General features: G+C 36.8%; 1 protein-coding gene across 6 annotated transcripts in view; it reads left to right on the top strand.

The window, feature by feature from the left end:
* LOC111148016 (exocyst complex component 6B) overlaps positions 1–27,041 on the top strand; it is a 622,509-nt gene that overhangs the window by 264,111 nt on the left and 331,357 nt on the right. For all 6 annotated transcript variants that reach the window (XM_022504356.1, XM_022504355.1, XM_022504354.1 and 3 more), the window contains one exon: positions 1,224–1,292. In XM_022504356.1, the coding sequence (XP_022360064.1) occupies positions 1,224–1,292 (69 nt within the window). The remainder of the gene's footprint in view (positions 1–1,223; positions 1,293–27,041) is intronic.

Genomic DNA, 27,041 nt, shown 5'->3' with positions numbered 1-27,041 from the left:
TTAGCGCATGCTATCATGGGTATATAGCAAATGAACGGAATAATCAAAGAAGTGGAACCAATAATGTAGAGAGGTGATGGTTTTGGAGGGACAGGAAAGTAGCTATTGTGCTGCCCAGTTGTAGAGTGAGATTTCACTAGGAAAAACATCTTGGTGAAGGACGCTATGCCTCCCAAGGAAGAAATGAGGCCTGCTTGCTGGACTGAGGGAAAATGACCTTGTAATCGAGTCAGGTCAACCCAGTGTAGACAGGCCTGCTGCTTATATTCTGATGAATCCTACAGTTACCAGTGTTGCTGTAGAAACTACATCTAGGTCTTTTATTCTGATTATTTCTTTCTGCAATTTTGTCTTTTCTTTTTTGCTTTATTTTGTTTTGTTCAGTATTTACTCTTGTCCTTTTATTCTTGTTTAATTCCTGTAGGTCAGCAATATAGGGAATAGTTTCCTTTTTCAGTTGAGGAAATTGAGGCCAAAGTAAATCGTGAGTTACTCATTGTCAGGTCACATAACCAAACAGTTTTAGCACTGTGACTATCTCCAGTTCTTACCTCATGTCGTTTGTTTCACTTTGTCTTTTGATGTCTCAGTTTAATCTGTCCACATTGTTCAAATTGTAATTTTCTGGTATTACTTCTAGGTTTGGCTTTTTCCATTTATTATCTTACTTTTTACATGATTCCCCTCTCTTTCTAGCATATTTCTGTATTTTGATTGCGTGTTGATGTAAATACTCACTAATTCTTACACCCTTCAGAAGCTGGCTGGCAGGTCATTTAATTCCTCCTGTGTGGCAAGTTTTGATTTTGACCATTGAAACTTAGTCTTTTAGATAGACCGCCATGGATCTAAGAAGACGCAGTCACGTTGTCAAAGTCACATTCCCACCTCCTTCTCTTCCTCTTTGGAGGCTTCCTTTTTGAAGCCTAAAATGTATCTCAAAGCAGATGCAGGGCCTGTGGCACCTGTTACTCTTCGCAGTTATTCATCCTTCTGTTGTGTGTCCCAGCCTTGCTGACATCTTCACGGTTTACACATCCCATGTCGAAAATACCGAAACTAGGTTTCTGGGAGCATGGTTTGTTTGTTTGTTTGTTCTGTGTTTTTCTCCTAGAAACTAGAACTGGCTTTTATTTTTTATACTTGAATAGTAAAAATGAATGCAGCTCCAAGTTCTTCATAGCTTTGCTTTCGTATTTTTGACAGTCTTGCTTGTTTTGCAGGTACCTGGAGCCCAGGACTTGGTGGATTTCTCTCCTGTTTATCGATGTCTACACATATATTCTGTCCTGGTGAGTCTTTCTCTGGCTCTGACTAATAAAGATGTACATTGAGTTCAAAAATCTTCTTTCTTATTTTTGATAGTTTTTCTGTTTATAATTAAGAGTAAGAAAAAAGAAACTATTATTTTAAGGAGTATTAATTATAAAAAATTATCCTTTCTTTTCTTCTTGAATCTTTTGTTTGCCATGTAATGATATAAGTGAATAACATCAATTTCTATCACAAAATGATAAAATTATACCTAGAAATAGTCACATATACACAGATTTCTGTTCTTAATTTAATGATGTAGTTATTTAAATAAAAATAGCCTGTCTTTCTATATCAAAATAATATTTATGAAAACTTTATTTTTTTTATTCCTGATGACACTTATTCCTTCTGTCCTATAAAACCTAGGCAAAGAGGAATCTCTCTGGGGGAAGTTATTATGGGTGTTAATGGTATTATAAGAAATAACTCTTTCTCCATCTTGGTAGTACACCTATATGCAGACACGTAGATAAAGACAATCAAAAAATTAATAAGTATCATCAAAGATTGATGAGAGAAGTCCATTATCGATCTTTTTAAATAACAAAGTTCTATGACGCCTCTATCAGGTTATTTTATAATATGATCGAGTGAGTCTTTTTGCCAGTCTTCTATTTATTTTCTTCTTCATGTGTTTAATATAGTATCACTTAGTCATTACTCCAGACAGGTTGAGACACTGGTCTATGGGCTTCATGACCAGAGTACTTTGAGGTGATTTCCATTAGTCTGAGAAAAGACTTGCTAATTTTTTCTCCCCTCCTCTCCTTCCTCCTCCTACTTCTCCTTGCTCTCTGATTTCCTCTTCCCTCTTCCTTTCTTCTTCCTTTCTCCACTCCTTCTCTCCTTCTAGCATTCCTTATCTTATAAAGATGGAGCAAGATACAGATTGAGTTGTCTCAAGACAGCTAAAATAAGTAGATAATTTTTTTTTCAATCTCATGTACAGAGAATTAAATAAATCATATACATCTTAGTTTGTGACACACTATTATCATTATTTTATTTAAGTCCAAGGTATATATATAATCCTTATTTTAAATAATTTTTAATTTTTACTAACCTGATAGATATTGAAGGATATCTCTTTCTTTTAATTTGCATTTCTTTTATGACTGATAACATTGTGCTTCTCTTTATAGACTCACTAATCATTTAAGATTTTTCGTCTCTGAAACGCCTATTTTTAACCTTTGTTCAATTTTGTATTGGCTTTCTTATTTTGATTTTTTTTTTTGCTAGAAAGAGAAGTCTCAGAAGTTCCTTATATGTTATAGCTATTGACAGTTTAGGATGTTGCCAGTGTCTTCTTTCCAGTTTGCCCCCCAGACTTTAAACTATGTGTAATTATCTTTCACAAGCAGAAATTCTTGATTTTGATGTAACCAGGTCCATCAATTTTAACCTTATAGTTTGTACTTCTTAAGCCTTGTTTAAAAAACAACAACTCTCTTTTATTGAAGGTTATAGGGTATTCCCTTTATGCTACCTTTAATATTTTTCCCATCACATCTTGATATTGGTCATCTTGTATATATGATTTTGTGATACATTCACATGTATGGTAAAACAGATCCCTTCTCATTTCTTCTCCTTTAAATTGCCTCCACTATTTATGAACCTTTATTTTCTCTTTCTTCCTTCCTTCCTTTCTTTCAAAACCAAATTATTTTATTCAAGTATAGAATGAATCTTCATATGAAAGTAGCTGTCTGTATAAGTAGGTTTTGTTTTTTTTAATGGAAAGGATTCCGTACCTTTTCCCCAAAGAAGCTAAAATAAATTGGGGCTACCTTAAGGTTATGACTTCCTTGAGGCTTATCTTCTGAAAGAATAATTTTCTACAATCATTTTCTTTTCTTTTCTTTCTTTTCTTCCTCTTCTTTCTCCTCCTCTTATTCCTGTTTCTTCTTCTTCTTCTTCTTCATCTTCTATTTTTTTCAAGTTTTTAGTTAAATTCCAGTTAATTAACATAGAGTGATTTAGTGTAATCTTAGTTCCAGGAGTAGATTTTAGTGGTTCTCTCTATATATTTTAGAATCTTTGAATTCACTAAAAAATTTCTTGTAGAATTTTGATTTGAATTGATTGAATTTATAGGTAAATTTTGGGAAGAATTAACAACCTGATCATGCTGAGTCATGCTACTTGTGGAAGAGAAAAGTCCATTTTTAAATTACTAAGCTTTGTTTAAGTTAATAGTCTTGGGGATTCTTATAAGGTTAATAGCAAAATACAGTTTTTGCTGCTGTTTTCTGCTTTCCTTTTTAATTAAGAATTGCTGATGTTAAGGAATGCTCTTGACTTTTGTAAGTCAACTTAAATCTGGCAACCTTGCTCAACTCTTTTATTATGGTTTGTTTTTTGGTTTATGATAGATTTTCTGTATAGTTGATCATAATTTTGATTTTCTGTGTAGTTGATCTGCAGATATTGACTTGTTTATTTTCTTCTATTCATATAGCTCATTGTTTTTTATATTGTCTTATTGTATTGACTAGGATCATCATTACTTTTTTGTTCAGGAAGCTAATGATAGGCATCCTTGTCTGATTTTTGATCTCTAACAGAAGGTATCTAAAATTTCTCCATTAATGACGTTTGCAAAAAATTTTTGGTAAATACTCTTTATCTAGTTATTCCTAGACTCCTGATATTTTTTGTAAAAACATAAGTGAGTATTGAATTTTATTGGATTTGTTTTCCAAATAGATTGATACAGTCCTGTGGTTTTTATCCTTTAGTTCATGAATGTGGTGAGTTTCACTGATAGATTTTTGTGATATTAAATGATCCTTTTATTCTTTAGATAAATCCAACCTGATGAGGATGCATTACTGCCTTTTTTTTCCCCTTAAGAATCTGGAATCAACTCCTTTTATTTTTGTTTGTAGTTTTTTTTTTGGTAATTTATTATTAAGTCACATAGTTGCAAAATCACATGTACTTTTCCTCTCAAATACTGTAAAAGTATGAAAATCAGTAGTTTGTTTAGTTTAGTGTTATATCTTCAGTGCCAACAACTGTACTTGGCGTACAGTAGGTACTCAATAAATACTAACTGAATGAATAAGTAAGTGGTAGCTAAATATGCAGTATGTTTGTTTGAGCATACGCTAATTCAAACTTTATCACTCATTTACTTATTCACTAAACACTTACTGAATTTCTGTTCTGCATGAAATAGTTTGGTGAGCTAGGATGTATAAATAAGTCAAGGACTTCTGCTTTTAAAAAATTACAGTCTACCAGGAGAGGAGTTATGGTCTTTGAATGACTATAGTATGACAGCACTTTATTTCATCGCAGTGTATTGGCTAGTTTTTGTAAGCTTTATTAAGATTTGATGATTTAGAAAATGTAACAAATTTTCCTCAAATGAGAACTCTAACAGTGATTCATAAGGGTACTGAAGTAATTAGTTTGCATACCTACTAGCTGTGCGGTGTGAGGCAAGTTACCTAAACCTTAGCTTTCTCCTATGTGAGCTCTGATAATAATGATCAGCTCAGCACAGTTACAGATAATACATGAATGGTGGTGCCTCACTCCGTCTCTGGCACATAATTGGAATTTAATCAGTGGCAGTTAATCTGGCAAGAGTTATGTATCTCTGATGCTGATTATTCGACACATCATTGATACTTTTTAAAGTGTATGATGTAAAGTATAGGCATGTTGGCAGAGGTTCTAGTCTCTGCCATCAACATACAAAGTTTATCAATTATTTAAAACGTACACATTCTTAAACACACAAAGTCTGTGTCATCCTAAACTGTGAGTTTAAAGAAGACCTTAAACTGCCGATTTAAAAATAAATTCCACACCCTGATCCTCTGTAGTGTTGAAATATTTGTTAGTCATAAATGTTCTGTAATAATTTGATAAGGCGTTGTTTATGTGGCAGAGACAGGCCTCTTCCCTCATTCACACATTCATAATGTTTCCTAGTTTTGAAAAAATACATAGTGGTAAGAGCTCAGCTCCATTTCTGGAATACATGTTTATTTTTTAGACACTGCTGTTCCAGACCTAGATGGACTTTAGAGAAGCACTCAGATATCTCTTTTGCTAAAGGAAGAGCCAGACCATGTAAGACTTCTAGAGTGGATTCTTTTCATAGTTTTTTTGGGGGTGTAATTTTTTACTTCTCTGTATTTGTTTCCCCACTCTCAAATCACTGATTTGAGATAAACATATTTAAAAATGGATTACTTAATATAAAAATTGGTAACATAGATTTTTTTTTCATTTCTTGATGTAGTTAATATTAACATTTTTACAAATTCCATAAGCAGTGCAAACTCAGTATGTTTCAAAATGAACTCATTATGTCCCTGTTTCCTAAAATCTACTCTTTTGGGGTATACCATGATCTCAGGTAATAACAGCATATTATCAAGTCCCTAGGCTGAAATCCAAACCTTTTCTTTTTTCTCAGTACCATATCCAGATCTCTGTATCTTGCATATGTGACCTCCTAAGTACAGTTTTACTTTCTTTCATCCTCCCCTATCCTAAAATGATTGCCCTAGATCATCAGGACTATTGAAAACATTCTTTTTTTTTTTTTAATTTTATTTTTTTAAACATATAATATCTTTTTATCCCCAGGGGTACAGGTCTGTGAATCGCCAGGTTTACACACTTCACAGCACTCACCATAGCACATACCCTCCCCAATGTCCATAACCCCACCCCCCTCTCCCAACCCCCCTCCCTCCAGCAACCCTCAGTTTGTTTTGTGAGATTAAGAGTCACTTATGGTTTGTCTCCCTCCCAATCCCATCTTGTTTCATTTATTCTTCTCCTACCCCCTTAACCCCCCATGTTGCATCTCCTCTCCCTCATATCAGGGAGATCATAAATCAATGCCCAGAAATCAGTTGCATTTCTCTATACCAACAACAAGACAGAAGAAAGAGAAATTAAGGAGTCCATCCCATTTACAATTGCACCCAAAACTATAAGATACCTAGGAATAAATCTAACCAAAGAGACTAAGAATCTATACACAGAAAACTATAAAGTACTCATGAAAGAAATTGAGGAAGACACAAAGAAATGGAAAAATGTTCCATGCTCCTGGATTGGAAGAATACATATTGTGAAAATGTCTATGCTACCTAAAGCAATCTACATATTTAATGAAAACATTCTTAACTGTTCTTCCTAACTTATATGGTAAGTCAACTCAACTTCTCACTGTAGTGATAGCGATCTGTGAATCATATGTATCTGACATATATGTTACCTGCTTAAATGTAAAGCAGGTAACATATAAATGTTAATGGAGTAAAATACAGAAGTATGGAAGGTTTTCCGTGTCCTGTCTGCCATGTTCTCTGCTGTTTACTACCTTGCTTGAATGATACTGAAATGCTTCCCATTCTTTGAATGCACCATTCTGCTTCTGGCCTGCTGTCCTTTCCTTGTTCTAATCCTTCTGCCTGAATGAGTATTCTGTTTTTGTTTTATGGATTCATACTTATTTCATACTTGTGTCCTCCAGCACATTTTCCTGATGTTTCAGGTGGCGTTCAGTGGACCCCATTCCTCTTTCCACTATTGTAGGACCCAGTACATAATTGTATCAGTGCTAACTATATTATATCATCTTATCCTAAATATGTATTCTTTTTCCTCAATAGACTGTAAGCTCGTTTAGGGCAGGTACCATGTTTTATTCATCTTTTTTAGCCCTAGCACTTAGCACTTAGTATTAGTGGTATATGATACTCGATAAATGTTTGTTTTTGATTTTGAAAGATAACTGCCCTCCTTTTGACCTGAAAATGAATCCAGGATTCTGGCCTCAGGCAGTGTTATACAATATCAGGGCTGGGACTTCTACGAGGGAAAACAGTTCTATTGGTGTCCAACGGAAGGATCATAACAGAAGTAACAAAAAGTTCTAATATTTTGTCATTTACAATAGTGTTTATCTGAACTTTTGGCCTGGAGGATAACAAGGCACACTTTGAATAAACATGGCAATATTTATTATTTTTAGTGAAACCGACCTTCCATTCACCCCCCTTTTATGGCTGTGCTGCTTATAAATTCCCAAAGGATTATTTGAAAAATCCTACTTATATCTGCCAGCCTTATCAGTAGGGCAGGAGTTCACGTATTGTAACAGGAGGTCAGATTTCGGTCATGGTCTTATAGATGGGGCCAAGCACCTGTAAATTCTTCCTTTGGTGACTAAAGTGAAGTACAATATCAAACAGGCAGTGAGACTTTTCTAGGAAGTGCTGAACTTTGGCAGGAAGGGCAAACTTTGGCAGGAGGAGGGGAGGGAAGAAAGTGAACAAGGGTCAGATAGTGGTTAATTGAGACTTGGTTCTTGGTATAGTAATGCAGTGGAAGTGTGCAGGGCAAATGTAGGTGTATTTTATAGAATTATTTTAAACAACTTATACTGTCTAAATCTTAATATACAGTTTAGAGATGGGCGGGTAAGAGGCAGGATATAAAACATCATTTTACAGTCATTAAGGATCATTTTTTTAGGAGGGAGAAAATAACAAACTAAAAATTTTACTGGAAGAGAAGTGTTGAAGAATAATAATTGGAGATTTTTGAACATAGGATGGTAGTAGTTATGAAGATGGATGGCCTGTCTGTCGAATGAAGACAGAAAGCAGCCTGTCTTACAGATTTTCTGAAAACTCTATCAGCCCAGGGATGTCTGCCATGTTTATAAGCTCCAGGCTTTGAACCAGTTCAGTTTGGACAAAGATTTGTATATACTTCAAGCTCCTCTGCACACTGCAACATCTTTCTGACTCTTCTTCAAATTTACTGTTCATTCACTGGAAGAGTATCCCATGTCAAGGAGCATGGGTGTCATTAAGAACCTGGAGGAGCAAACCTGTAAATACAACCATGTTCCTAGTTTGTGGGTCTCATTTATAATCTTATCTTCTTGTGCTTTCTTCTTCTCCAGTGCTTTACATAATCTGCTTATTAATAATTTAAAAAAATCCTGGATTAACAAGTGTTGACCATCGTATACCTTTGATTTATGTACTTTCTGCATTTGTGTTAAAAGTGTACTTTTTAAAGATTTCTGACATCTTGGATCCAGGAATAGCCTATTATAAGCAAAATGTGGATTTTTTTTTTTTTTAAGTAAGCAGCAAACTCTTAGTATTACATGAATCATGAGAACCTCATTTTTATTTAATTCACTTTCAATTACTAATGGAGACTATAAAACAGCCTGAGATGTAAGGGAATGCAGAATGTTGTCATGCAGTGAATTCATATTACAAAGGCTCTAGCAATTGCAGTATTTCTTTTAAATTTTCTTGGGCAAGGGGCCTCTGAGAATTTCATGAAAGCTGTGAACCCTTTCCCCAGACAAAAATGCACATATGTACAGGCATGTGATATTTTGCTTAGAATTTCAGAGGCTTCCTCAACTCCTGAATTTTATTAGACCTAGAAAGAATCCCTCATGTAAAAGGAGCTAGAGGCTGAATTAGGTTTCAGGTGCCTACTGACCACAGACCTCTGCCCCAGAACTGGCTTACCCCAATTCCAGTTGAGTATCCCCTTTTATAAGCCTCCTAAGGACACCCTACCACTTGTCTTTCTCTTAGGTTTGGAAGCCTTGCCAAAATCTAAATTTAAAAGCATATTTCAAAGTGAACTTATTTCTGTGTCATAAATCTTCCTTCCCTGGGCAGTCATCATGCATGGCAAGCTGGTGACCTGCTTTTCTATTAAGAATAAGTTCACCCCAGCACCTAAACTAATAGATTTGTTCCCTGAATTCTTTTACTAACAGGATTCAGACAGAGATTTAAAAATATATATGAGAATTATAGTTAGTAATTTATCTCTCTGGATATAATTTTATAAAGTTTCAGGATATTTTACCTCTTACTTGCTTTTAAAAATATCCCTTTTAAAGTACTTGGCTCTAATTTGGAGAGATGAGTGAGTAGCAGAGCTAGAATTTATGCACAATGTCTTTACTATCCTTCATGATCATTGCTGGGGCTAGAGGTGGGGTGGGATAGGCTGGAATCTTCCTGGAACTTACTTCTCCCTTTGTAATCTGAGGATTTCTACTTGAATGGTCTACAGTGGCAGCTGGAGGAAAATGCCAAATCAGTGGTCCTGTGACTGCTGATAATAGCAAGGAAAGTATTTGGAGAGTGGAAAAAGGAGTGGATATAAGCAGTTTTAAGTGACATATTTTCTGAGGTGTTAAGGGAATTACTTAATGAAATTACATAAAGAACTTTGGCAGTAGTTGGCTGTTACATTAAGACATTTGGGAAACAGATACTTGAAGGGCCTAAGACACTGCTGAAATTTTCAATTAAAGAAAAATGATTAGTTTTGGCATTCTAACATTAGACTTCCAGATACTTTCAAATATTGACCATTGAAGGGTTATTATTTATATATGTATTTGTAATAGTGTTATCTTAGACTTTATATAACACTCTGTGCAACAATCTCATAATGCTTTGCAAATTTGACTCTATTAAATAAGTGACCCATATTCATATGGTTAGTATGAAAAAAAAAAAAACCAAAAAAAAAAAAATCTCACTTGGTAGAGACTGGCCGCACTCTGAATCAAGCCATGAAATAGTTCTTTTGTTGGCACCAGAGGTAAGATTTTAGGGTTCTTACTCCTGTACTTTTATCAGAAGGCACTATTGCTGTTTAAAAATCAAGTAAATTGAACAATGAGAATTGGAACATACACTTAAGGCAGGTCTGAAGGATTGGGTGTATTTTTGATGCTCAGATTTTTTAAATCATTAATTGGTTTAAAAAGATGAGACTTCCTTTTAAAAAAATAGTAAGACATTTCTGCTACATCTAGTTATTAAGGCAGTTGATTGGCTAGTGAAAAAAAGATATTCATACATCAGCTTCATACAATTGTCCTCGTGTTTCTCACAGACCATTGATCTGGCAGCGAACGCTGATAAATAGAGCTCTGACTGGCTTTTGAGTTTTCATTAAAATTGATTGTACTTTACTATTGCCCATTTTTTTAGACTAATCCTGATTCTGTTTTAAACATCGACACTATTGACTTGTATTCATTTTATGTAGCTATAGTAGGAATCCACTACTTAAACTCTTTCAGTTTTTTACAAAGACACTTTAACGAACATTTGAATATTTGGTTTGAGTGAAAACACAAACAGGGTCATTTACTACTACTGTGGTAGAAATTAAGACAAACAAGAAAGGCCTATATGCAAAATTCTAGGGGCTTAGAGTTTGTAAGTTTTTATTCTCATTTGACATTTCCAAAGATGGTGTTACAGGGAGAGGAAAATATCACTTTATTTCTCTAGTCACAAGAAATTGGAAATTGTGGATATAGAATTCCAGCATTGCCAGAGGCACATAGCTTAATCATCTAGATCTTCTTAAAGTTGTTTCTGGAGCTAAATTTCTAGGGAACACCAGGCTCATCAGATGATCTGTTTAAAAAAAAAAAAAAAAGGAGAGGGGGCTTCTGTTTCAGATAGATCAGAACTCTGTGTACTGTGTCTCTGTCTTGGGTTTTTTTGTTTTGTTTGTTTGTTTTGTACAGATCACATTAGTATATTTGAGTGTGTTCTAAGAAGAACTGCAAAGAACAAATGTGTTAAATTTTATTTCAGCTGCTACTTCTTAATATAGTGAAAGAGGTTAAGGATGACCAGGGTACTTTGTGTTCTCAAAAGTTCCTAACTTAATGGGTCTAGAGAAAAGCTATTTGTAGAAGACTGTGAAGAGACCTGGTTTTTGTTTTGTTTTAAATCTGTCATGTTTATTTGAAATATATGCATTTTTTGGGGGGAAATAAGAAAAGAACATTGAACTTTTAATGGAAAAGCCTTCTTGAGAACAGTAATATGAAATGAGTAGGTACCATTTTCAAATCTTTGGGATAGCAATGACATCAGGAAGGAATGCTGATGTTTATATACTTGACATTTATTTTTTAAGAACTTCAAGTGGCTTATATTTTAGGCTCTGAGATGTAGACACTATTCCTCTCGACTTTTTTCATAAGTGTTGTTTTATTTTCATTTGAAATGGACTCTCTTTCCCGTCTCAGGAATATTCATCTGCCTTTCCCCCACTATCTAAGACAAATGCAAGTTGCACTGTTTGGGGAGCCAGCTTCCACAGAACAGAGCTGGGAGCTTTCTGGTTTGCTTTCATGGTATCTTGAGTACTTCTGAGCAATAAGAGCATAGTTTGAGTATTTTCTTTAGAGATATATATATTTTTTAATGTGGAAAGTTTTGCCCTGAAATATTTGGTGACTCCTAGTCCATCTCTGACACTTAGCAGATTGTCCCATCACTCTGCTGCCCTATCTCCCTGCCTCCCAGCTGCGCTGACCCACTGGTGCCTGGTGAGGTTAGATAGGCATAAACACGACATAGATCCTAGAGAAAAGCTAAGGGTGAGATACTTTGTGTGCTGCATTGATAAGGACACAGGAAAAGCCATTTATAGCGATAACTGTCCTGTAGTATGGGCTAATGGGCCCTGGTTTGTAGCCGCCGTAATCTAACTGTTTATAATTGTCATATTGCTCTTTTAACCTGGTGACCTTATTACCCATGAGCATACATATCATTTGGCTGTGAATAAAAACAAGAGGCAAAAAAATGTGATCAAAAAAATTTTTTTCTACATGTACTCACATTTGTTTTTCAAAATGCTTACACTGAGAAGATTGAACTCAAGGGTACTTACTTGTGTGTGTGTGGTTTTTTTTCCCTAACAATAATGTCTCACCTAAACAGATTTAGATACCACAATAGCATAATTATTTTTTAAGCTCTGACAAAATGAACAATAAATAAATCATTTTCCATATCACACCCAGTAACGCCCCTTTGAAACACAGTTTAAATCATATGAAAACTCTGCTTCAGATACTTTAGTTTCTCATTCTTCTCAGAATATAGTAAACTTCTTAACTTGGTCTGTGTAGTCCCCTGTTTTATCCTTGGCTTGACTCTCTTACCTCCTTTCTGGTCGCTTTTTTCCTCCTGGCTGCCCATAGGCTATGCTCCAGATATATTAACCCCGTGTTCTCTCATGATGTTGCCTTTGTACAGGCAGTTCCTTTTTTTTTTTTTAAGATTTTATTTATTTGAGACAGAGAGAGAGCGAGAAGCAGGCTCCCACTGAGCAGGGAGCCCAACATGGGACTCGATCCCAGGACCCTGAGATCATGATCTGAGCCAAAGGCAGATGCTTAACCAACTGAGCCACCCAGGTGCCCCTAGGAAGTTCTCTTTCCTGAAACATATTGCATATTTTCTGTCTTCCTTTTGATATTTCTTCCTATTAGTTATGCCAAATTTCTCCCATTACTGAGATATCTGGTTTTGGCATTTAACCATCTTCTCTCCCTCCTCTCATATATACAACCAGATCTCTCACGTCTTTTTCTTCCTCTTCCTATTTTGATTGTGACTGCCAGGTTTTTGTTTATTTTCAGTCTTTAAATTAAAAAATTTTGGGTTCTTTTGCTTTCCTAAAATGCCGTCTTTACTGGCTACTTAGTTGTCCCAGTCGTTTTGGATATTATGAGGGGGTGACACAAATAACTGTGGCCAGAGCCTCATGAATTGAACAAGAGGACATGTAGGGGAGGAGTTTCCTTTTGTTTTATAGAGGAAATTTGGTCATTCAGTTATGTAAGTTGCATATACTAGAATGATCTAACCAGAAGCAAATGCCGTAACTGGAGCTCATGCTTAAATATAGCTGGCTGTGGCAGGTGTAATGAAGAGTTTGTTTTTAACCTGTGAATAGAGCGGATTTCTTTTAAATAGTGAGGGATTTGGAAAAGCTGAGTTCGGACCTACACTGGATTCTCTACTTTTTTAGATTTTTATAACTCACACCACAGTCTAGAGGTGAAATAGTTTAGGACCTCAGCGCTTGGGTAGAAACTCAGACTCTGCCCGTAACACTCTAGATTTGCTTAGGGAATGGAGGCAGAATTCATTTTATTTCCTTCTCTGAAGGTCTTTAACTAGAACTTCTGGAACTCCCAGCCTGCTGTGTTATGCTCACCACACAGAAGGAACTTAACTAATTGTTGTGAAACGAATGAGTGAATGAATCTTCAAAATGTCTCGAGAAAGTACAAAGTGAAAAATTCATGGAAACCTAAAAAAGGACTATTAAAGACGCTGTCATCAAAGAAGATTCAGTCGTTTTGGCAGAGGTTAATATAGTTCATCCATCTATTATATGGGTGTTACTAGCTTAGGTTTGGGATTTCTTACCCTGAAACAAAGTATAAGATACGCTAACCTATTTTTTTAGGTATGACAGTGAGGTCATTTATGATGTTTAATGGTGGTGTTTGTAGCAGTATGGGTTATGTTTCAGTAAATGTAAAAAAAAAAAAAAACAAAACAACAACAAAAAAAACCCCAACCACTTTTAGTGGTTTAAACAAATACGATTTTTTAAAAATAACGTGACAAGAAGTCCCAGGCACTTCAGTGTCTCTGCGTTGGCCCCACACTCCCAGAGACTCAGGGAGGTTCTTATAGCTGTTCCTGTCCTCCATCTGGAGCATGTAGTTCCTGTTTTTGTCCTTTCAACATGGATGCTACAGCTTCAGGCAGCTCTCTGGTTTCGCAGAAGGAAAGCGGGTGGGAAGGCCACGGTGCGGAAACTGTGCTCCCATCTGAGTCTGTTTCTGTTCATCAGGAGAGCAGTAGCCTCAAAGAATAAAAGGTTTCGTAAAAATGCTGAAGCCTGTTGTAACTAAAAAAAAACAAAACCAAAATTAGAAACCGAGTAATTTCTGGTCAGTGCGGTGTTGTTTAAAATTAGAGACATTGGGGGGCACCTGGGTGGCTCAGTGGGTTAAAGCCTCTGCCTTCAGCTCAGGTCATGATCCCAGGGTCATGGGATCGAGCCCCGCATCGGGCTCTCTGCTCCGCGGGGAGCCTGCTTTCTCCTCTCTCTCTCTGCCTGCCTCTCTGCCTACTTGTGATCTCCGTCTGTCAAATAAAAAAAAAAAAAAAAAAATTTAAAATTAGAGACATTGGGAAAGCTTGACTCTAAATCTTGACTTAGACATGTTACTGAATGTCTCACAGCCTCAATTTTCTGCATTTAAAAAAATTCAAATAATGGTGTTCATCACACTGTTTCTGGGAGAATGAAGTGAAAGAAGGTATGTAAAAACACCTGGCCTGCTACCTTTAAATCTTATAAAAAGATTTCTCTTTCCAACTTATACATGTCCTGCTCACTCCTACCCTTTCATTAAATTTTTATATTATAAAAAGAACTCTTTAAGAATGCAGCGAAGAATAAGGAATGAGACTAATGTGTGTGTAGACATAAATATGCAGAATAAAAATAATACAGGAACACATGTGCTCCTCCTCCTACATTCCATCCTCATTTAATGTTACTTTTATAAAATACTAATCTAGAAATTAAGAATCGTGAACTATCAGGGCAAGAAGGACTTTTGCCTACCCTTTCTTTTATCCATCTCTTTTCCCAGAAGGGGAAGCCTTGGCTTTGGGCAGTTCACTCACCTATAGTAATAAGTGGGAGGTAGCTGAGTTTGAACTCAAAGGTAAATGTAAATTCTCTATCCTGTGTTCTCTTCTCTGACAGTCAGTAGTCATTATCATTAAAGTGGCTCAATTTATCAAACTAAGTGTGGAAAACTATTCAAAGTGTTTACAAGTATTAAGTTATTATATCATGCTGTACCCTGATATGATATATAATAGACACATTAACTTTATAAACACACTCATCACATGGTTTTTCTTTTTCTACCACCAGTAAAGGACTGGACCTAGTGTCTTGTCAATAATGATCAAAAGTAGGGATGGAGGTGGGAAGACCTTCTACATTTTTTTAGTCTACCTTTTCAAAACTTTTCTTTTCTCCTTCAGATTTGCCTTCGGTCCATACTTCTGCAATGCTGTGACTACGTGACTGTAACAATTTTATGTGACCTTGTTTGTCAAAAACTTTGTGCTCTGGTTTTCTAGAACTGCCTTATGGGGAGGCCTGATTTGCCATAGTCATCATAGGGAAAAGAATGGGGTGTTCCTTTCTTAAACAGTAAGATGAGTTTCTTTCTATGAAAATGGTCTGTCTGCCTACTTGGTTTTTTTTTTTTTTTTCCTTGTAACATAAAAAGATGCCATTGAAACTAGTATCTCTGAGACAGTCAATAGTCCAGTCCAAACCACACTTGGCTGCAACTAGTTGTGGGCGTAAGCAATCAACAGTGGCTACTTGTGAAGTTTGTTTAAGCTGTTACTCAAGTTTTTGGGAGTGCCTCGAGGACACTTTCCCTAAATTTTAGTTGCATTTGACCTATTGTCTTTCTAGATTTTCCTACACTATTTAGAAATTTAGCTGTGTAATTCCTTCCACCAAGTAATGCAATTAAAAGCAGCTGGGCTTTAAGATCTTAATGGAAAATAAAAAAGTAGGAGAGTTTGTGAGTAAGGGTATTTTCATTGGGGGAAAAAAAATAGAAAACCATGAGTCATTACTAATAATAAACAGATACGTAAATGAATGAACGGATGTGTATCTATCTAAATACACGCATATGTGAACAGGGGAGAAGCCTATGTTCTTACTTCTTATAGTAGAATGTTGAGTGTTGACTGTCGGCAGACAGTTAATGGTTCTCTTGCATCTCTGTACATCTTGCGAGGAGAGGCACTGTCTGTGTCTTTTCCGGATTATCTTTTCAGACATCTTTGTGTAGCCAAAAGCTTTGTAAGGTGGGGAGGATGTCTCCTGCCAGAGCAAGAAGCAGGTATGTTTTTCAGCTCTGGAAGATCAAGATAGTGTTTTTCTCTGCAGCAAAGATATTTGGGTTCCCTGTGCTCAGGGTTCCTCTCCTTTAAAGCAAACCACTGTAAGCGCGGGTGTCTCTGGGACTGCTTCACGTCGCCCTGTGGAGATTGGCATTCTGGGGATTGATGCAGGTGTAAATGCTGATACTCCAGCAGCTGCTGCTGATACTAGTAATTAAGTCCTTTGTTTCCGACTGGGTTTGGTGCCTTCTAGCATCCACGGAGTTGTGGCCCACCAGTTTGTTGGCTTGCAGGTGGGTAAAATCCGAGACTCTTAGTGGTTCTTCATTTTACAGTCATTCCAATAAAGATGTATTCAGGCAGGAATCAGTCATCGATACCAAATCTAAGGGGGAAATTTTGGGGCACCTGGGTGGCTCAGTGGGTTAAGCCGCTGCCTTCGGCTCAGGTCATGATCTCGGAGTCCTGGGATCGAGGCCCGCATCGGGTTCTCTGCTCAGCAGGGAGCCTGCTTCCTCCTCTCTCTGCCTGCCTCTCTGCCTGCTTGTGATCTCTCTGTCAAATAAATAAATAAAATCTTTAAAAAAAAAAATAAGGGGGAAATTTTGGTAAGTAGTAGTATATTTGTGTGGTCTTAAAGTGTCTCCCCAGGACTGCTTATTAATAGTGAGACAAGAAATAGAATTGGGCACCCTTTTTATTACGTGATTAAAATTTACTTCATAACTGGGGATCAGATAAACACCGTGTGCCTCTGAGTAAGCTGCCCCGCGAGTGAGGCTGCATTACTTTGTGTATTTTATTCCTATCTGGAGTACACAGCCTGAATCTAATTTATGAGGAAAAATCACAGAGACTCCAGATGAGAAGCATTCTGTTATGAAAGAAAGAGAGAGAAAGAGAGAATATTTTACAAAAATGTCACTCAGAAGAAATAAGGAAAAGCTGAGGAACTGTTTCAAATTAAAGGAAGCTAAAGCACCATGACAGCTAAATGCACTGCATTGTCCTAGACCAGGATTGGCAACCATTTTCTCTGAAGGGCCTGATAGTTACATTTGAGGCTTTGTGGGCCATAGGCTCTCTGTCACAACCACTCAAATTATACCTCAAAAAGAGCCAGACACCATATATAAATGGATGAGTATGGTTGTATTCCAATAAAACTTTATTTACATAACAAGTAATGCAATGGATTTGACCCATGGGCCATGGTTTGCTGATCCCTGCCCTAGACTGAATCTTGTACTTGAGGGAAAATGTGCTATAAAGGACATTTTCTGGATCCATTGATAAAACTGGAATATGGACAATGGATTAGGAAAATCTTAAATTTTCTGAAATTTGTAACTATTCTGTTGTTAGAGAAATTGTTCTTATTCTCAGGAAATGCGTAATGAGGTACTTAGGCGTAAAGGGATCTGATGTATAGAACATACTTTCAAATGGCTAAGGAAAAAAAATATTTAGAGAGCAAATGATAAAGGAGGTGGGGCAAAATATTGACAGGGGGTGAATCTGAGTAAATAGTAGTATGTGGGTATTTTTTCATACTAGTCTTACAATTTTTCTGTAAATTGTAATGATTTCCAAATAGGAGGTTTAAAGAGTATGTGTGTTGGTATATGTGAATTTATATGTATATACATAGCCCAGAGAGGGGGAAAAATATAAAAAAATTGTAGCTCCTTTACAGTTTCTTGATAGATACCCAGAAAAAAAAGAGAGAGATTGGGGCGCCTGGGTGGCTCAGTGGGTTAAGCCGCTGCCTTCGGCTCAGGTCATGATCCCAGGGTCCTGGGATCGAGTCCCGCATCGGGCTCGCTGCTCAGCAGGGAGCCTGCTTCCCTTCCTCTCTCTCTGCCTGCCTCTCTGCCTACTTGTGATCTCTCTCTGTCAAATAAATAAATAAAATCTTAAAAAAAAAAGAGAGAGATTAACCAAAATATGAATTGAAAATGAAAATCTGTGATTGATGTAACAAGGGAAGCCAGCAAACATCATCCTTGGCCTAATCTGAATGCACTTAGTTACCAAGTGGCTGTAGTCTAGGGGGCCAGTGGTTTTAGTGCGGTCTGAAAATGATGGTGGGAGCCACATTTTCCAGACTGTGAAACACAGGGTACCTTGTTTAGTCAGCACAGTTTAGGTCAAATGTGGTTATGAAAAACAGATGAATTCTGGTGATCAAGTTGTACTTTGACAAATATTCCATTGTTTGAACATGCAGTAATTTCTGAAAAATGTGAAGCAGCCTGGGCTGCAGAGATTGACTTCTCTCTTCTCAACTCCCTTGCCTGCTTACAAAAGTCTTGTCGTCGTGGGGAGTAGAAATAACAGGGCAGAAGAAGTATGTTAGATCTTCCCCTCCCCCTTCTTCTTCTCCCCCCCCACCCCCACGCCTTTGCTTTATGGGCAAATCCAGCAGTTCTGAGGCAGGCTGTTTTGTCAGCTGGAGGTCTTGCACTACTCTGGGCTTTAGGGACAGCTTTTGTGTTTTTCAGTTTTGTGGATAGTGGTGTGTTCTAGTGAATTAGATAATTTGAGTTGATCCCATTAATAGAAAAATGGTACTTGAGGTTTAGTGAGACATTGTTATACTTCACAGACTCCTCTGGCCATGACCTGAGGGTCATTATTTCATCTGACGTCTACTCCCACCTCAAGAGGCTCCCCCATAGAGTTCTGTCCCTATAACTTCAGAACTGTAGTAACAGCACAGCAGATAGAGATGCTTGATGCTGGGGACTCCGCAGAGAGTCATGTCCTCTTCAATGGCTTATTTTTCCATGTATGTTCTCGTGTTGTCATTTTGTTGTTGTTGCTGCTTTAGATTTTGTCTCACTTTCTTCACTTTGTTCATTCATTCATTCAACAAATACTGCCTGCTCATTGTATGCAGAGCATGCAGTCTGTCCTTCTGCCTTTGGCTTGAATCTCTGTTCCGGATGATGAAGACTTGTGCTATTCAGTAGGATAGCCACGAGCCGCATGTGGCTTTTGGGCACTTGAAACACGGAGAGTCCTAAATGAGATGTGCTGTAAGTGTAACATACACACCGGATTTCAAAGGCTTGGTACAAAAAAAGGAATGTAAGATATTTTGTATCACCTATTTTTTACTTTTCTATTGTGGCTTCTAGAAAATTTTAAAATCGTAGTGTGGCTCACCTTTATGGCTTGTGTTATATTTCTGTAGAACATTGCTGCTCATCAAATATGAAGTAATATATATAAACCCTGAGTATTTTTTCCCTCTTTCTCATCATGAAGAGATTCTGGTCATTTCTATTATTACTATGTTTTTATGTTTTTATTTGTATTTTTATGTTTTAAGTAGGCTTCATATCCAGCATGGAGCCTGGTGTGGGTCTTGAATTCATGACTCTGAGATTAGGACCCAAGCTGAGCTCAAGAGTCAGACACTTAATCAACTGAGCCACCCCGGTGCCCCTAGTATTAGTATGTTCAACGTTTTCAGTGAAAGAATATCAGCCATGATTATTATACCTTTTTTATTCCAATTTTGATAATGGTCAGTACATCTCAAAAATATCAATTCTTACCCAATTTTTAAATTCTTGGTATACCATTTCTGACTAAATTTGGAACCTTCGTGAATATCTCTGGGCAAACAGATTCATTAATAACAAGCTGATGTTTGTGAAAGTGATTAATATGACTCATAAATCTTGATGGTAGTATTTTCCTGAATTCTGGTAAAACTTTTATATTTGCTACCAAAATGTTAAGGAAAGTCTCTATTTTTTTTTCCTTCTTTTCTTCTTCTTTTTTTTTTTTTTATAACTGTTCTAGCTACAGGGTGGTAAGATCATGGTAATTGCATAATATAATGGGTTATAAAATATGAAAGAAAAAATTCACCTTAATCTTGAACATTTAGTCATTTATCAAATTATAAATCAGCACAAAATGATGTAAAAAATGTTCGGTACTTATTTGTGAAGATTACATTTTGTTGTTGAAATCTATAGTGCACTCTGCTCTGAGGAGATTGGACTGGGAAAAAATTTTTTTGATGGCTGCCTGGCTGTGTCTTGGAAATGTTGGTTCTTTCATGCCCTGGGAAGGCTGCCAAGACATAAGTATTGAAGTGCCCTACAGATGGCTTTATTTTTTAGAAGCTTGAAGCTCAATCTTCATTGTATACATTACGATGTATATATACCAGTGTTGGACCTCTGCAAATGATTGTGGCAGTCTTAACATCTTTTGTCATCACAGTTGCATGGTTTAGATTTAGTTTGTCTTTCATTAGGTAGGTCATATTGGGTATAGTGGCATGGATGACTTTGGGACAGTTTTTAATCTAAGTCTCAACCATGGTATAATTTTCAGGGCTGTAGGGGCTTCTGTGACTTGAGGCCCCAGCAGGGAGCAGTCCTGATGAGGAACAAAGCTGTAGGCGACTTTGAGGGAGGGGAACAACAAAGGGACTTTCTGCTGTAGTGGAGCTGCTTAAGCAGGAGGTAGAAGAATGGTTTTGAGCCAAGAAGCATCCCATACATGCAGACGAGCCCAGCTCCATTAATGGAAATATCATCTGTTTTCTTTCTCTTTTCTCTTTTTTCTTTCTTCTTCTTCTTCTTCTTCTTCTTCTTCTTCTTCTTCTTCTTCTTCTTCTCCTCTTCCTCCTCCTCCTCCCCCTCCTCCTCCTCCTCCTCCCCCTCCTCTTCCTCTTCCTCCTCCTTCTTTTTCAGCTGCTGTTGCTGTTACCTGGTGTGGACACATTTTTGCAATGGGCTTGCTATGGAAAAGCCCAGTCAGTTTGAGACTATTGTTTCCACAATGTCTTATACATTGAGGAGAGACAGAGAAACATGAGGCATATTATTACATTCAGGAAAAGTTGATAGAGATGTGAGGTGACTACCAATATATATGGAGGTTTTTTAATTTGGCAAAGGGCAGCTCTAAAAAATCCCCAGCAAAGATCATGCTTAATGAGCAAATTTTAGAAAGATTCCTAACAAATCAAGAAGAACACAAAAACAAATACTCAAAGTGGCCTACTGCCACCCATTGTGTTCATTATTCCTAAGGTCCTAGGCCAAGGAAAAAAGTAAAATGGAAAGAAGACAGATTTTAAAAGTTGTACAATAAGGCCTTTATTGCAAAAATTTCAGAATTCTATTAGAAGACATTTAGGAAGTACTGGGTAAATGAAGAGGGAGATACTCTTTGAATAGGCTGTCTACACATTGTAAAATTGTCAATTTCTCCCTGATTTAATTTGTAAAATCAATGAAATTAAAGCAAATCCAATAGGAAGTTTGTGGTAACTTGGCAAGTCTTTTCCTAATTCATTCAAAGTTGCTGTGGTATAGAGGCTAGTGGCTTGCTGGGAAGACTTGAGGCCACATTGTGATGGCCCCATACCCCACAAGAAGCTCAACTCTATTTCCACAAGAATACATTTATGAGGGTGTTGATTTTGGTATTGTTTCTGGTAGAAAATAGTAGAAGCAATCTAGGTATTCATCACTGGGAGACTGATGGGTAAATTCGGTACTTACATATGATTGAATGTAATATGCAACATATACCAAACTATTTTAGATAATGAACAATAGTTACACATAACGGTATGTAAAGGTTTCAGAAATATAGTGCTGGAGGATCAAAGTTAGAAACAATACAATTGAGGGGCACCTGGGTGGCTCAGTGGGCTAAAGCCTCTGCCTTCGGCTTGGGTCAGGATCCCAGAGTCCTGGGATTGAGCCCCACATCGGCCTCTCTGCTCAGCAGGGAGCCCACTTCCTCCTCTCTCTCTCTCTCTGCCTCTCTGCCTACTTGTGATCTCTGTCTGTCAAATAAATAAATAAAATCTTTAAAAAAGAAAAAGAAATACAATTGGTAGCTCAATGTCATTTATATAAATTAAACCCATAAAATACCACTATATATACTTACTTCAAAGGCACATCTTTATATAGATAAGTATAAAATAAATATATAATAAATAAAAATATAAAAGTTTCATTTAAACAACATGTCTTCTACATATTAGAGTGTGTACCTGTGTTGATAAGGGGAATTGGAGTAGGAATGGGGCATAAAAGAAAATAAGAATGTGTAATACTACATTCTTGAAGAGTATGTCTTGAACAAGGGTAATGTTATAAAATGAAGTCTTTGCAAGTGAGGCCCTAACAAAATACTCTAAACTGTTTCTACTTGAATGTGATGGTATCAGAGAAATCCCATTAGGATTTGTGAAAGGGCTCTGGGAACTTCCTCTAACACCACCTCTACCCTTAAAATCTAGACAGAATTGTCACGGAATGCAGGTGGAAGGTTTTATGTATTTCTTTTTCTTTTGTGCTACTTGAAAACCTATATTTCTTTTTAAGGTCATTGATGTGCATGGTCAGGCCACACAAAATAGAAGAGAATTTGATGCTTTATAGCAAGGAGTATGTACACATCTAGTATCATCTAAAGTGAATTTTAGTCACCATACATTCTTTAAAGGCCTCTCTTTCAAAGAAAAACAACTATATCAAAAAACAAAGTAATACTATATTCATTCAACAAATATTTATTGCAGATATATTTTATTCTATATGAGTAGGTTTCAAAACAGTTAGCATTCTAGACTCTGAAGAGGTACACCAAGGGTTCCTTGGTTGAAAAAAAAAAAGTTCCTCACTGAAAGTCTCAGCACCTTTGTAAGCATGAAAGACATTGAGATGGTTCTTGTTCTTAAAGAGGGAAAGAGATGTCAGTGATAGGATTAGCAAGTGCTCTGTTTCATTTTAAGCTTTTCATTTGTGGTCAATGAGTGAAACACATTTCTTCATTAAAACAATCTTGATGGAAGTTTCCTGAAACCACATTAGGCTGTCTACCTCCCCTGAAGTTTAGTATGACTTAGTCTTAGAAGTTTGATTTGAGGGGGCAGTTTCAGAAGGAAAGCTTCACCCATTCTTGGAGAAGGGGGAAAAAAGCTACCTCTGTCAGGTTATGGAGCTAGACAGAAAAAACCTGGATAGGGAAAGGGAGGTGTAATAAGGATAACCAGATCTGGTATCAGATGAAGTTTTCTTGCTCTCAATGAACTTTCTAACTCTGGCTTTCAGTTTGCTTACAGGAATAGGAAAATCTATCCATTTGAGAAGAATAAATGATATAATAAGACTTTTTTATAAAGCACATAGTAGATGTAGTGATTGCTCTCTCTATATTAATTCTTTGTAATAAATGTTTTTTTTTAAGCATGTATACACTTGCCTCGTCTACTTCCTCAAATCTTTTTTTTTTTTAAGATTTTATTTATTTATTTGAGGGAAAACACGCACGAGTGCTCATGAACAGGGGGAGGGGCAAAGGAAGAGGGAGAGAGGGGAGCCTCAGGATTCAGGGTTCAATCCCAGGAGCCTGGGATCTTGACCTAAGCTGAAGGCAGACTTTTAATGGACTGAGTCACTTTAATGCCCTTACTTCCTCAAATCTTAAATCCAACCCCTACCTCATCAAGCCTCTTAGGTGAGGTTTATTTTTATGGAGTATGTAGTTAAAATACAATCTTGAAGAGAAAATTTTACTATGTTTTTAAAGCCCGAAGTGTAGATTATTCCAGTTTCCATTCTCTCTTTTCTAAAATTAAAAATATTGGTTTCCTTGTGGCTTCAGCAAAATGTCCTTAATGAAAATGGCAAGCACAGACAATCCTGCTTAATTTTTAGTACTCTATCTCCTCTTCAAACAGGTTTTGGAAGCACGAAAACAGAGAAGGATCATATAATCCTCATTAGAAGGAACTGTAGTTTCGTCTTTTTTCTCGGACAGTGGTTAGGCATAGCCCGAAGCTCTTCTGTAGTCAACAAATCAAACTGCTGACTCCTTTCAGGTTTGGGGTTTTGTGTTTTCTTCCACAGCATTTTCACACACACGCTTCATCTTACTTGAGCCTCAAGATACCAGTCTGACATAGGCAGGTTTTGTAGTGAGCTTCTTCCATGGAGTGGTGGTTGAGGGAATTGAGGTTCTGAGATGAACTGATTGGCCTGATGGATCACAGAACTACTGATTGGCCAGAGTAGGAGCCAAGTCTGATCTTACGAGTTGTGATGAAAACCTCTTTTTCACCTTCCTATATCATTCATGTTTCAGTTGCAGGGACAACTCCTCTAAAGTGAGGGAAAGGACTTTTTCCATAACAGCACATTCTGACAGTATTACAAAAAAGTAAACACGTTGGCATTGTTTTGCATTAATATCTGGTCTTTGAAGTTTGAAGAGAAAGAACTGTTTATAAAATTTTTTTTTTGTTTTTTTTTTTTTTTTAGTTTTTTTTTTTTTTTTTGACAGAGAGATCACAAGCAGGCAGAGAGGCAGGCAGAGAGAGAGGAGGAAGCAGGCTCCCTGAGAGAGCAGAGAGCCCGATGCGGGGCCCGATCCCAGGACTCTGAGATCATGACCTGAGCCGAAGGCAGCGGCTTAACCCACTGAGCCACCCAGGCGCCCCTGTTTATAAAATTTTTAATTAAGAAAGCAATGCTCTTGGTGGTTTCTGGAAAAAAATTAAAGTATTTAAAATTAAGAGTCATGCCTTACCTTCTAATACTGGCAAAGACTTGGAAATCAGATATAAGGACCTGGAGAAAGACAGTCACATAAACCACATTGGTTTGGCTTAGAAAAATGACTGCAGTGGAGAGAGTAGATGGGCAAAATCTATTCCATAGTTTGCCCTTTAGTTTGGGAGTGTTGCCTTATGAGGAGCTCTAATAATGTGGTAGTGTCCTCAGACCAGGTCTCATTAGGCCTGTCATTGTTCTGTAGTTGCTGTGTAAAAGTTCAGCCTTGCTGGGATCGCTCTCTGCAGTTTTCATCCTAAAGGCTTATTTTTAATTAGAAATTACCCTGTGCCCCCTCCCTGCTCTTCACTTTAGACGTGGCTTGGGAAAATCGGGAGAGGAGGGGCAGGTGCTAATACTGCTGTTTTAAAAGGATCCCTGCCAGCGCTAAGTTAGGCACAGCCAAACTTACTCTGGCCTAGTCTTTGGGTAGATCATCCTTCCTTGACTTGCCAAATAGCCCTTCATAATGCCAGGTTATTGTGCAGTTTGTTCCAGGATCAGACTTCATTTGGGTCCTCCCATTCAGCAAAGAGCAAAAATTTCCCCTCTTTCCAGGCATCGCTTTATTACCCTTTTAAGGGAAGCTTTCAGATACTTGTCTATTTCAAAGGTCTTTTGTTGAAAGTTTCTACTGTACAGGGTGCCTTCTGTTGCCTGAATTCATCCCACACAATTACTGTAGAGTTGCATACTTGGCCTTCACAGGGAGGAGTCATCAGATAGCCAGCCACCTTGTCTGTAGTCAGGAGTGGTAGGTGACAAGGTCAACACAGTATTAGTTTTATGGTCATCTTACTGCTACCAGGATGGTGAGTTCCTTTCCAGGTGCCAGCAGTGTTACTTCTAACCACTTTTATTCTCACCTATCCACTTCAGAGAGAGTACTTTTCCCCCTGGCTCTTCCAGTGTTCTTTATCCTGGCTTCTGGTAGTTTCTGTACTAATCGTTCCACCATTGTCTGCTCTAGGCTCTTTCTACAACTGAGCTGGTAGGATCAGTTAATAGACACTCTAATGCCCTTGATAAAAGGGAACTAAGGAAATAACTGAATTTCTCCCCCCACCAAATGTCATTATTCCCTCTTTTGAAAAAATACAAAAATTTGAAGAAACCAAATTACAGTTCTACCATAGTATTGGTCTGCTTCTTTGCAGATGTTATTCTGTGAACATTTTTGATATATTTTTTATAAAAATTTAATTGTACTATGGGTATTTCTTTATGATTTTGATTTGCTTCTCCCCCAATAAGATATACCATATCACAAATATCTGTTCACATGAAATGTAGACCCAACATTATTGTCTTTATTTCCTCTGTGTAAGTCTGTTTAAGTTTACTTATTCCAGTGTAGTTAGAATTAATGATGATGGTTATCATTTATTGAATACTTACTATATACTAGACATCATATTATATAATTTGCATACATTGTTTCATTTAATTCTCATAGCAACCCTGACAAGTATATTTGTTAAATATCCTTATTTTATAGGCAGGGCAGTTCAGACTTACAGAGAATAAGTTGCTTAAATCACAAAGTTAGGGGTAACCCAGGGTTCTAGCCCATACTATTAGAATCTGAACCCAAGTTCTTTCAGCTGTTCATAGTTTAGACGTTTTTTCATCACTTATTTGATTATCACTTTAGGTGAATGTATTAAAGTGAATTAAAGGGCACACACATTTTCAACTTCCTGATACCTGAACTCTCAGAAAAGTCATAATGTAACATTGGATTCCTTAACAAAAGAACAGAGAATTGCAGTCTTCCCATATTTTCAGTAATATTGGGTGTTGTCTTTTTTCTTTTGCTAATTTGATAGGTTAAAAAAAAGGTATGTTGTGAATTTCATTTGCATTTTAAAAATCACTGTTGACTGTGGACATTTTTCTAATGTTTAGAGGCCACTTATTCCTTTTTGTGTGTTCATGGAATGTTTCAGTTCAGTACTTTTTTGGTCTGATGTGTATCTGTTGTATTTTCTTAGTATATTATGTGCTTTTTAATTTTGTTTCCTTCATTTTGATTTTTAGATATTTAAAAAATTTTTTGTAAATCAATCTGTCACTTTTCCCTATGTGTTAAGTTGGATATAATATTCAAGTAACTCACAGGAAGGCAGGAAAAAGAAAAAACTGGAAACAAGGAGAACCAATATTAAAAAAAACAAAACTAAAAAGACAGACATAATCCCTAATATATAAATAATTGCACTGAATGTAAATTATCTGACTACACCAATGAAAAGGCAGATATTAGCAGAGTGGATTAAGAAACATGACCTGACTACCT

Source organism: Enhydra lutris, unplaced genomic scaffold, assembly GCF_002288905.1.
Source record: "Enhydra lutris kenyoni isolate GAN:26980312 unplaced genomic scaffold, ASM228890v2 scaffoldscaffold18, whole genome shotgun sequence".
Classification (NCBI taxonomy): Eukaryota; Metazoa; Chordata; class Mammalia; order Carnivora; family Mustelidae; genus Enhydra; species Enhydra lutris.
This window is presented reverse-complemented; position numbering and strand designations above follow the sequence as displayed.